Source organism: Anser brachyrhynchus (genome assembly GCF_964034855.1).
Source record: "Anser brachyrhynchus genome assembly, chromosome: Z".
Classification (NCBI taxonomy): domain Eukaryota; kingdom Metazoa; phylum Chordata; class Aves; order Anseriformes; family Anatidae; genus Anser; species Anser brachyrhynchus.
Genome location: NC_137697.1, coordinates 44,451,045 through 44,463,044, shown reverse-complemented (window position 1 = coordinate 44,463,044; position 12,000 = coordinate 44,451,045). Strand labels below are relative to the sequence as shown.

The window sequence follows — 12,000 nt, the reverse complement described above, 5'->3', positions numbered from 1 at the left end:
CTTATGTAAAACAGCAACACAAAATTAGTACTATGCATTTTTTTCATATAGCCATAAAAGCAAATGGCAAAAGAGATAATTTTTAGTTTAAAAGCAAACAGTCAGGTTTAACCAAGTCTTAAGACCCTGTGAAACTGTACTCACAGACAAAACATTGATATGTGTTTGTGCAAGCAATGGACGCTCTTAAGTTCATTGATCAATGGATAGGAATGCATATCAGATTAACTAAAAATTAGTGTTAATTCTGCTCTTTTGACTATAGTTTTGATCTAAGATAATCTAAGGTACTTTAAGTGTATTCCGAATTATCTTACTTATGGTGGAATATATGGTGATTCTGTTAATATCAAGCTTAGCTTTAACTTTTTTTTTTTTTAATATTGTCATTCCATATAAGTTGAAACTTTAGGAATATCAAAGCTAATTTTGAAATAACATTTAACAACTCAAATTTCTTTTTTTTTTTTTTAAATAATATATAGGGTTTTGCAATGGATGTTAAATAACATCCAAATTGCACAGTAATAGACGATAACGTTGCAGTTTAACTCATTTTAAGCTTCAACTAGGTAAATGATGCTTTTGTTTTTATGCGTTTACATAGTGCTTTAGGGAGTAAAATACACATTAAAATGATGAATGCTGCATGCATTACTGTGTGAAAATAATATGGTAATGCTTCAGCAGTTCAGGCTCTCTTTTCCAATAAATTTTAAATGGGATAAAACAAATGTAGACCAGTACCCAGACTAAATGCTTTGCTCTGGAGCTTTCATTTTCTATTATTTAATACGGAAAGAAAGCTGTTTGCATAAAGACAGATGTTTAAACAGAAAGTATATTGGTATATGCTTTCATTGTGCATGTCTAATGCAATATGTGTTGTTTTCTCCTTTTAATTAAGCATTTGCATGACTTATTTCGAAGACCTAACTGCAATAGGCATAGATAATACGTCAAAGCTGCAAGCAGTAAAAGATGTATGCAGTGGCATAAATAGTAAAAGTCTCATCAGTCTTTTAGATGATCTCAAATACTAAATTAAAGCTTTTGACTATTTTAAACAACTTAAAATAATGCATCATGCAGACTAATATGTTGACAAAGCATATCTACTGAACTCTGAAGGAGTAAATGGATGAAAATGGAACCGAGCAGGGAAAACTGCTGTTCTAATCAAATACAAAAATATCAGAATAACATTTCATACTATTAAAGTAGTAAATATCATTGTAAAAAAAAAAAAAAAGGGCAGCAATTAAATGTAGAAACCTGAAGAAATTTCTCCAAGAAAAAAAAAAAAAAAACAAACAACAACAAAAATCCCTTCTGCTTACTGTTCATTATGAATACCTGTCATGTGGCTTATCAAGAGTAAAACAGCTATTTTCTAATTAAGGTAAACCCTTTAGCTCTCAAATTCTTGTTTTTGATAAACACTATAGAATGTTGTTATAAAGAAAAATTCCTATTACTTTATTGAAAAAGTGTCCAATTCTTGGATTGATTTTGCACAGTACACTTCAACCTTGTTCAGTTGGTCAACTTTTAAAAATATCTTTTGTTTCAGATTTTGGGTACAAGCAAAATAAAATGGTCAGTGTTGAAAAGTGAAATATTTTTTTCTAAAGGAGGCTGAAACTGTGCTTAATGTTTGATTCAAGTCACTATTTATTTGGACTTCTTGAAAACAAAATGATGTTATATAGCTACAAAGACATTTCAGGTTAGGATAAAGTCATTGTACAACTCATGCAAATTAGGTGCAGAAAAGCAAAGGGTTTTATGTTTTGGCACCCTATCCATTACTTCAGCCACTTTCATAACAACATCCTTCAATTACATTACATTTCTTTATAGTGAAAAATTCATTTTTTTTTTAAATTGTTTTCTCTGCTTGTCAGGATTTCTATGGGAAAAGATATTATATATCCTTGGTTTGATTAACATTAAATAGATTAAATACATTGTTAAATAAATTGCCGATATACTTCTTTAGGGAAACAGAAATTAGAAGACTCCTAAGCTGAACAAATCAAAGCCTTAGGATAATAATCACAACAACAGTGGTCCATGTGCTATCAAGCCTATAGCTATCTTTTAGGTCTAATTTAGATTTATATCACAGTAGAAAAATAAGATGAAGTAAGAGTCAGACTCTGCATATCTAGCAAGTAAAAATATTGTGATTTGTAGCGTTGATAAGAATATCTTGCCCTCTCCTTCAGCTTCAGAGACATATTCTCTGTGATACTTATACGAGAGGAAGGTCGGTTGTAAAATAAAACTAGGAGATCAGTTAGGTCAGCAGTGTTAGGACTCATGGGTTCACAGTATTTCCAAGAAATGCAGAACTGACCCTGACATAACTATGGCACATCCACAGCTACATAACTTTGTAAAACGACGTAGGAGTACATATCTTACTGCTGATGCTCGTGGTAGGACTTTTCAGAGGGAAGAACTGAGGCTAGTTAGGCAAGAATAAAGCCCAGTAGGAAGCAGGCTTCTGCTTGTAAGGATATGTAGTCCCGTGCTTTCCCATTTGTTTTAGGCACCAGAATATCCCTAGAAGACTTTTCATATCAGCTACCATTAAATGTCAGTTCAAATTTCAGATATGCTTCTATTATCCTGACTCATGTAGGCTGTTCCATTGATATGTGCATCCCACAACTAATTTATAAGAAAATGAACAAAATCACAATTCTGTCTTCACCAAGTATTTTTGAAAGTTACAAGATTACATAAATATTCTGATGTCACTTCCCTCCAGGAAATGGTGTAAGTTTACACATAGAAAGTTTATATGAAATGCACTCTACTTTTAGATGACCAAGACTAAAGGTTTCTTTGCTTATATTTGCTGCCACCAGATGTCACTGTGTAGATGAATAACTGACGACACTTTTTCCATTTTTTAGCTTTTTTTTCCATTTGATTTAATCAAGTATGATTTCCAAAAAGATGAACCAATTAGAAATAAGCATGGTTGGTGTGAAAAAGTTAAGAAAGGTAAGTATGTATTACAGTAGGATACAACTGTCTTTTGATTGCAATACAAATACCTCAAAGATTTTTTTTAAATTGCTATTGTATTACTGTACTATGCCGACATAAACTATTACTGTTCACTCTGACAAAAGCAATGTGATTTTTGATGTAAGACAGAACATTATTAAGCATAGCAGTGCTGAACACCAAAAGAATTTAGGAGATCCTTGGATATTCACAGAGAGCAATGTATAAAAGTGACAATGTGGTATTATCACTGAATATGTAAGTAATGTGAGCTGTATTTTTTAAAGGATGTTAACATGCTGAGATGGTTGCCTAAGAGATCTACAAGAAAGTCAGATGGATTAGAGCAAATGCTTTTTGGAGATTAACTGCTCTTGATAGTGTTCCAGTACTTAGTTTATCAAATATATACATATATAAGAGGTTGCTTGATTATAACTGTCTTCAAAATACTTATTAGATATCTAGTTTTTCTTTATTGTACCTATTTGCAAAGTGTTTATCAGATACTAAAGCACCCCTATTGTACTGTGGGAAGATAACAGCTGTAATTAATGCCTGGAAGCTGAAGTGAGGCAAACTCATATTTAAACATCAGGCAGACTGCTTTAACAGGGAGCTGAGGCAGATTTTTCAAAGGAGTTTGGAGATTCTGTAGCACATCTTAATCAAACATGGGCAGTTCCAGGAAAATGTGGTTCCCAAAAGGTGTAAGTGACATAGCTTAAGATATATTTTTATTTTATGTATTTTCATCACTGTAATTCTTTACTTTGATAAAGTAATGCAACTCTTAAGCTTTGTTGTTCAGAACGTGCTTCCAAAACTGTTAGGAGTTCATACTATTACACTTTCAGAAACTAATACTGTGATGTAGGACATGCATGACAGGATTACCCTATTTCCATGTCACTGTTTTTTTTTTTTTTTTTTTTTTTAAGGAAAAAATATGTTAAAACATTTACATTTTACTCTGCAAAGAAAGCATCAATGTTTTATCACATTAATGAAAATTCCTCAGAAGTTCTGAGATTAAATAAGGATTTACTGTCTTGGTTGAACACCTGCTTCTTTAGAAACACTAGCTTTTTAATTCAGTAGGAAAGTGCTGAAGTTAAGACTCATCACTAAAAATTCAGTAAGGTGTAGGAAGTGGGATGTAATATTCACTTGGAGTGAGTGCTTTGAGAAGTTACTGTGACTAAACTCACAGTTGATGGATGAGAACTGTTTAGTTATCAAGAAGAAATACAAAATACTGGGAATTTGGGTGGAGAATATTGTACTGTGTCTTTATGGTCACTTTGCACATAGAGATAACTATAGGAATTGCAAAGCAGGCAAGCTTTTATTATTTGGCCTTATGTACTGAACCCTGCCAAATTTGGTTCCTGGTCTTGTAAAGTCATATGTAGCAAACTAACACTAATGTGCAGTACAGGAACTGTGTATCAGACATTCTTTTCAACTTCTCCATGTAGGTGAGGCTGGTCTTCTCATTTCCAAAGTGAATGCAAAGAACCCCTTCTTCGGTTATGCTGGCAATAAGAGACACACAGAAAAGAAATTACTCAGTGAAGTATTTAAGAAGGGAGATCTTTATTTTAATACTGGAGATCTAATGGTTCAAGACCATGAGAACTTCCTGTATTTTTGGGACAGGATTGGAGATACCTTCAGGTATAATCATTGTTTCCTTTTACATTTTTTTTCATTAAAAAACAGACATGTAGGATAGAATAATATTTGTTCTATTTGTTTTCAGCAGGAAGTGTTCAGTTTATAACTATTGTGATGTAGTCTATAATGACCTTGAAGTGGATGATAGGAGCTTAATTTAGTAAAAAGTGCTCCTGCAGAGCTGGATAAATCATTTCCAGAAGGTTTTGTAGGAAGTCCAGGTCTTTGAACAATACTTCCAGTGATCATACTAACCAATGATAGTTTTGTTGTAGGCAAGGAGAATTAGATACTGAAAGAGAGAAAAATATATCAATACTGAAGACTGGTCACATCTGATGTATTTTGATATACATCAAAATTTTGAAAACCTTTAAATCAGATTATGATAAACTTTAATTGTGCTTTATAGTGATAGATAATATCCAGTAACATTTTAATTACAAGCACTGTCTTCTGGTTATCAGACCAATATACTGAGATGACAAGCAGGAATAAATGTGAGGTTTTAATAGTCTAAACTGAATGGAAGTCTTGCTAAAGTTAATGTTTTTTAAAGAGTAGATGACCATATGTTCTCATGGGATTAAATTATTTTTTTCGTGTTTTAGATGGAAAGGGGAGAATGTTGCAACAACAGAAGTTTCTGATGTCATCGTAATGTTGGATTTCATACAAGAAGCAAATGTGTATGGTGTATCTGTGCCAGGTAAGGAAAGCTTCAGTTTTATGTTTTTTTTCCCTAGGTTTATTTGTTAACTCTCATAAGTTTTTTATTTCATGTTATAAGCCTATGAATCATTTCTGATGGAGTCATCTGCTTAATACCTAGCTAAAATCTGTACGTAGATGAAGAAAATACCAACTGTTCGTGAATGAGCCAGTGAATCATGCATTTTTATGTGCATGCAATGATGTGTACTTTTGAAAAATTACCTATCTTTCATGAATTTGTGATAGCTACATAACCTAAATGAAAGTTTCAAGCTTTATTAAATAGACAGCCATGGAAAATCCACACTTTCATGTGTCAGAAAATAATCACGTCAATGGGATAAGAATTAAAGCTACTTGAAGGTATATGAATAAGGGCTACTATTTTATTTCACTTTTAACTTAGCCTCATAATCATCTAAAAACAGGAATATTATAAAACTAAAGACAGGGCAAGAAACAAATGGATAGAAAAATAAATAAATTATTAATAAAAAAAATAATGTATTTTTTTCAATAATATTTTTAGCTAAATTTCATGAGATTATTTGGGCCTGATTCCCATTATTGCTAAAGGCTTTTAAAAATGTGTTCTAGGTGAGGCTGGGAGGCAGATGACTTCCTTCCTAGTAACCTTTAAGGTTCTGTGCTTTGCATTTGTGGTTAAAACAGTGCTGATAACACAACAATGCTTGGCTATTGCTGAACAAAGCTTACACAGTGTCAAGATTTTCTCTCTACTGTGTGTATGCAGTGTTGGGCAAGAGGCTGGGAGGAGATGTAGATAGGGCAGCTGACCCAAACTAACCAAAAGGATATTCCATATCATATGATGCCATGCTCAGTAATAAAAGTTTAGGGAAATGAAGAAGAGGGGGTACGTTTCTGTTTATGGCATTTGCCTTCCCAAGCAACCATTGCCCATGCTGAGCCCTTGTTTTCCAGTAAGTGCCTGGACATTTGCCTACCAATGGGAAGTAGTGAATGAATTCTGCTCTTTGCTTTGCTAGTGTACCCCTTTTGCTTTCCCTTTTAAACTGCCATGAGTCTTCTCACCTTCTTTCTATTTTCCATGTTCTGTGAGAGAAGGAAATGAGTGAGAGGCTAGGTGGATGTTTAGCCCTTGGCCAAGGTGAACCCACTACATAATGATAAGTGTTTAAAATGTGGAAAAGGTGTCACTTGCCACTAGTTTAAAGCCATAAAACAAGAAAAATCAAAATGAAGAAGACTGACTGAAAAATCAGGATCAAAAATATGACAGTATACATTTACTTGCCAATTCTTACCTGTATGAAGAAATAGCTGAACCAGTTCGTAGAACTGTCATGATAATTGTACTTAAAACATATGCAAATCAATTTCCTCACAGAAGCTATAGCATTAGCAAAAAAAAAAAAAAGGATAGAAAGGAGAAAAAAGTAAGCTTGGCTGTTATTAATATCTGATGGTTAAAATGTGAAATTATTTTTGATTGCTGAAATTTATTGTTTTTATTATCTACCTGTTTTTTTTGTTGTTGTTGTTTTTTGTTTGTTTGTTTGTTTTTCTTTCCCATAGACCAACAGTGATGCCTGCATTTCCCACAAACCAGTTAGGACTTTTAATCTCTCTCTGTTGTCAACATTCATATCCACAGTTTTGAGGGAACATACTTGCTAGAGAGAAAGGCCAAAAGTGAAGAGAACACATAATTGGCTAATCCATGAAATCACCTCAGCACTTTTTGAGAGAGAAAGGTTTTTGTAATTTATCCTCAGATATTGATTAATATTGAGCATGGTACTCCATGACAGTACTCCATTTAGTCTTACCCGCCTAAACCATTTGCAGCATTATTGTTTAACTGGTCACTTGAACAATCTCCAAAAGTAAGTCACACTATATAAAATCTACATGTAATCTTTTTGTTTTACTGAAACTCAGATGATATATTATTGTTAGTTCATTCATGTAGTTCTTTTTTGTATGGTTCTTCACAAAAATTTTAACTTTATTCATGTTTGAAAATTCTCATTTTACTTCCTTTCCCACAGATCATGAAGGAAAAGCAGGAATGGCCTCTCTCATTTTAAAGCAGAATAAATCATTGGACTTAGAGCAAATGTATAAGCAAGTGGTGACCTATCTACCAAGTTATGCCTGTCCTCTTTTTTTAAGAGTTCGGGTAAGCTGCATTACTGCACTGTGCGTACAAACATCTATGTCATTTGAACACAGAGATGGCTGAATGAATAACAGAAACTGCTTGCAAATATATCACTTAATTTAATTTTAGAAATGGCCCTATTTGTTGTCTCCATTAATGGTATTTTGGGGAGAGGAATTACACAAAAATATAATAAAATTTGCAGATTATATTAAAATGGGAGAAATTGTATAAACCAGTAAGAATGGATACCATACAAAAGGATTTAGGGAGATTAGAAGCAAGAACATGGGAAAACAAAAGGTTCAGATTAGTAAAATGTGAACTGTTGCATCTGGAGAAAATAATCTAAAATCCATTTTATTTGATGGAAACGAGAATAGAAAAGTAAAGGTAGAGCAGGATACACATTGATAGTGCAAATCAGACAAATGAGATGTTATTTGCCGTGTAATATAATGACAAAACAAGACAAAAGCATTTGAAAAGGTGCTGTATTTACTGGGCCTAAATTAAAAATGTTTATTATTGCTGTCACCACTATAACTATCAGAGTGCCTATCATGCCTAATTGTATACTAGTACTTTGCTGTGGTAATTTGTCCAGTTTGGAGAAAAAACGTCCCTTTGCCAAAGAGTTAAAAATTTAAAAGTAGTTACAATAGGCTACATATGGCTAGGAAAAAATTAGAGTATAGAAAATACACGATATGGATCGCTGTGATTAGTGAAGCTTGTGAGCATCTTCAGTTGTGGTAAGTGTTTTGGGAACATCATGACAAAGGCAAACAGCAGGAGATGGTTGTGAAAAAAGTCTCTTATGTCCAAAGGAAAGCTGAAAAAAAAAATCATTGAAAAGAGAACATAGGTTATGGGAGCTGGTTCTCTGGGTCAGTCAGAGTTTGAATACTGCTTAGAATAAAGAGGTAAAAAGCAAGAGACTGTGAAAAACCTTGAAAATGAGAAAAAAACGTGTAGAAAGAATTCTACTATCAGATATGATTTGCATACATATATATAAATGTAAAGATAGAATAGAAGATAAAGGAGGTCAATAAGTGGAGCTCAGAAGAGAGAAGTAGGATAGACACAATGAAGAAACATACTCTCACAAGTCCATGGAGTATGAGAAAGTATGAATAGCAGAATTAATGAATGCGTTAAGGGTTTTTGACAGATCAAGGGGATAAGCAATAACTGCACTAAAATTTCATAAGTATAAGGTCATTAGGAACTTTGTCAAAATTATTTAATCAATAAAGAAGCACAACAGCCAGAGATTTAAATGAAATGATCTAGAGTGGTAGTGGAGGAGTTGAATCCAAGACTGGTGGTAAATCATGAGGTTACTGAAGTTTGAGATGAGAATTAAATAAGTTAGTCGCTGCAGAGGATAGTGGTGCCTGTCACACGGATTTTAGATGGAAGACAGAAAATCCTTCTTGTTTTGACTGTAGAAAGAAAATGGGTAGTGCTGGACTAAGAACAAAAGAATAGGAAGATGGAGTGTAGTTACTGGAGAAATTGATGTGTTTGAAAAACAAGGCAGATGGAAATTTTCTTTTTGATGTGAGAGAAGAAAAACGAGGTCTATGAGGCATGGCTGCAATAAAAGGAAAGCGGAAATAAGAGCAGCGTTCTATATTGTTCATAGTGACTGAAAAACAAGAAGAAGCTTAGAAAAAAAATTAGAAATACAGAAAAAAAACCAAACTCACTACTACATGTCTCTATATGTCTCCTACTACTTTTTCCAAGGGACACAGTGACTCTGAAGAGAAGCTTGAAAACATTATAAAATGTGTAGTAAAAATCCAGCTTTATTTGGACCACAATAATTTTGTGTGATTCTTTCAGCCCATTCTTAGTGCCAAAATAGTCACAGGCAGAAAGAATTTCTTGAGTTTTTACAGTAAGTAGTTCCTGTTAATAACATATTTTATTTGTTGAGATTCTTTCCGATGTGTGGATCTCTAATGTGTACAAATGAAGATGCTAGATTGTCTCAGGCACAATGGGGCTCCACCAAAGACTTTGATAACATTTGAACTACACAACAATTCAGAAAGCAAGAGGCTGCAGTGTTTATCCACATGTCAACAAGTGGTGGTCCAGCACAAAAATTCTGGGAAAAACATTGTTTTACAAAGTAATAAGGCCAACCAGTATTGATCTTATATTAAGTAAGACTTTTAAAAACAAAAATTTGTTTTCAAAACAAATGTTGTGAGCAAAAGAAAAGGAGCTCTTCTACTGAATAATAAATATATTTTTCTCTCTTCTACAGGAAACAATGGAAATGACCGGAACTTTCAAACAACAAAAATTTCGATTAGTGGATGAAGGTTTTAATCCATCCACAGTTACTGATCCTCTTTATTTTTTAGATAATTCTAAGCAAGCATATGTCTTGTTAACCAAAGAAGTACATGAGAGGATCTTATCCGGGCAAATGAAACTTTAATTAACTGTATAGGCTTTTAGGCTATTAGGAGACAGTCTGTGTCTCTACATGAACTACTGTGTTAGAAGCAGTGAAAATAATTACCAATATTTATATGTTATTAACCAGAATAGTATTTTATATTCTTGATATTTACTTTCAGATATATCTTGTATCTTTCCTCACTTGATAATTGTTCATTAATCATTTCTACCTCTTGAGATCAATTACAAGTAAATGACCTGTAAAACAAGATTAAAATCTATTTTATCTTAATTTTGGAATATAGATGCAGAGTATGTTAGTTTTTCTTAGTACTATATTAACATGAATGATATGGGGAATGCTAAATAGTAAAAAAAGATCCAACATATAAAAATGTAGTGACAGAAGCTATTACTAGTTCTAGTTAAACAAAATAAGCCAGTAACATATTTTTAATGTAATTTCCATTTCATATGTACTTACAAATATATGTTTTAGGAAATAAGACTTGAAAAGGGTTGGAAGAAACCTCTTATGTGGAGGACTTTTCTGATGGAACATAAGATGAAAGAGAATGAAACAAGAAAGCACTCCAAACAAACACAAAGCTAGAAAGTTAATACTAACATTACTGCTTGGACTTTGTCTTAATGCATACTCTTTCATTTGTTAAACTGGCTCTTTGGAGTATTAAGTTATGGAGACAGACCAAACTTTTGTGTAATGTTTAGCAGCATATCAACAGTAGGAAGAAAATCACTCATATAGCACAAAAAGAATTCTTAAAGGTCTTTATGTCATACATACTGACTAATAAATAACCTCCTTACTCTTACTAATGACTGCCAGAAATTGTTATTTTATGGGTATAAAAATAGCAGAAATTTAAAAATTCCTAATCATATGTTCTAATGCACTGCTTTGCAAAAGTTTTAAAATAAAATATAAGATTATTTAAACAAATGTTGACTGTCTCAGTTAAAGTCTGATTGCTTAAAGACTTTTTAATAGCCTGTTTCAATACATTACACAGTACAAATAATGGGACAATGTCCTCCTCTAATGGATTGTTTTGCCAGCTTCTATCAGTAGCCTTAACGACCAGAAGTATACCAGTACCATGGGACACTGCAAGGGTGATTCTGTTCTGTTTTTCTTTGTTTCTTTCTACTTTGTTCATTTTTCTACTTTCTACATTTTTCATTTTCTACTTTGTTCAACAATGCATTAGAAATTGTGTCTAGTTCTGTTTCTTTGATTATCACTTTCATTGATTTTCCTTAAAATCCCAAACCAAGGTGTATGAGCCATTTTATAAGATACTGCAAGGAGTTAGGTGATTGGCTAAGGACTGTTCTTGCTTGTTGCTATCTCATGCATATTTTAAGTAGCCAGCTGTAACTTGCTTGGCTGAAGGTCAAGCCCACACAATGCTCTTGATTCTATATTCTATATAGGAGCTCACCCCTCATGTTTCAGATTTTCTCAGACATGGAACCTGATCATGTGGGGTGGCTGCCATAAGGGTGACTACATTGGACCATCCCAGAACCCAGTACACTAATGAGCATGAACCGTTATTAGAAAAGAGCTGCCCACTTAAATAGGAGCAAGCCTCGACCATGGGCTGATGCTCCTCAGCACCTGGTGGTCTCCTTGTCCTGGCAGGACTCCTACAGCTACTCCTGCAGCGTTTGGTACTGTCTGTGTCTGGAGAATTAATAAAGTGAATTGCATCTATTGTCTACTGTGTGGATTCTTGCCAACTGTGAACCCCAGACCTTTGATTCTGCGCACAAGAATGCAATAAAAATTATATGAAGACTCTTAACTTGCTTGTTTCTGAATGCTATATTCTTCATGGGACTGCTAGTACAAATAAGCAAGTTTGCAGTTTTACAGTTTACAAGGAAGCAAAACCAAACAATACTTCACCAACATCATGTTTCATGTTAGATGTTATTATAAAATGTTAAGCACATAAAGGGGAAAGGAGACAACTACT

At 33.4% G+C, this 12,000-nt stretch overlaps 1 protein-coding gene across 4 annotated transcripts in view; it reads left to right on the top strand.

Moving 5' to 3' along the window:
- Positions 1–11,736, top strand: part of SLC27A6 (solute carrier family 27 member 6) — a 50,322-nt gene extending 38,586 nt beyond the window's left edge. For 2 of the 4 annotated variants that reach the window (XM_080575123.1, XM_080575124.1), the window contains 5 exons: positions 2,928–3,018; positions 4,506–4,704; positions 5,316–5,413; positions 7,455–7,585; positions 9,855–11,736. In XM_080575123.1, coding sequence (XP_080431249.1) covers positions 2,928–3,018; positions 4,506–4,704; positions 5,316–5,413; positions 7,455–7,585; positions 9,855–10,031 — 696 coding nt within the window. In that variant the 3' untranslated portion in view covers positions 10,032–11,736. Of the gene's footprint in view, positions 1–2,927; positions 3,019–4,505; positions 4,705–5,315; positions 5,414–6,978; positions 7,290–7,454; positions 7,590–9,854 lie in introns of those variants that run through there. The other 2 variants (XR_013943919.1, XR_013943920.1) reach the window with 2 other exon arrangements.
- The last annotated feature ends 264 nt before the right edge of the window (positions 11,737–12,000 follow it).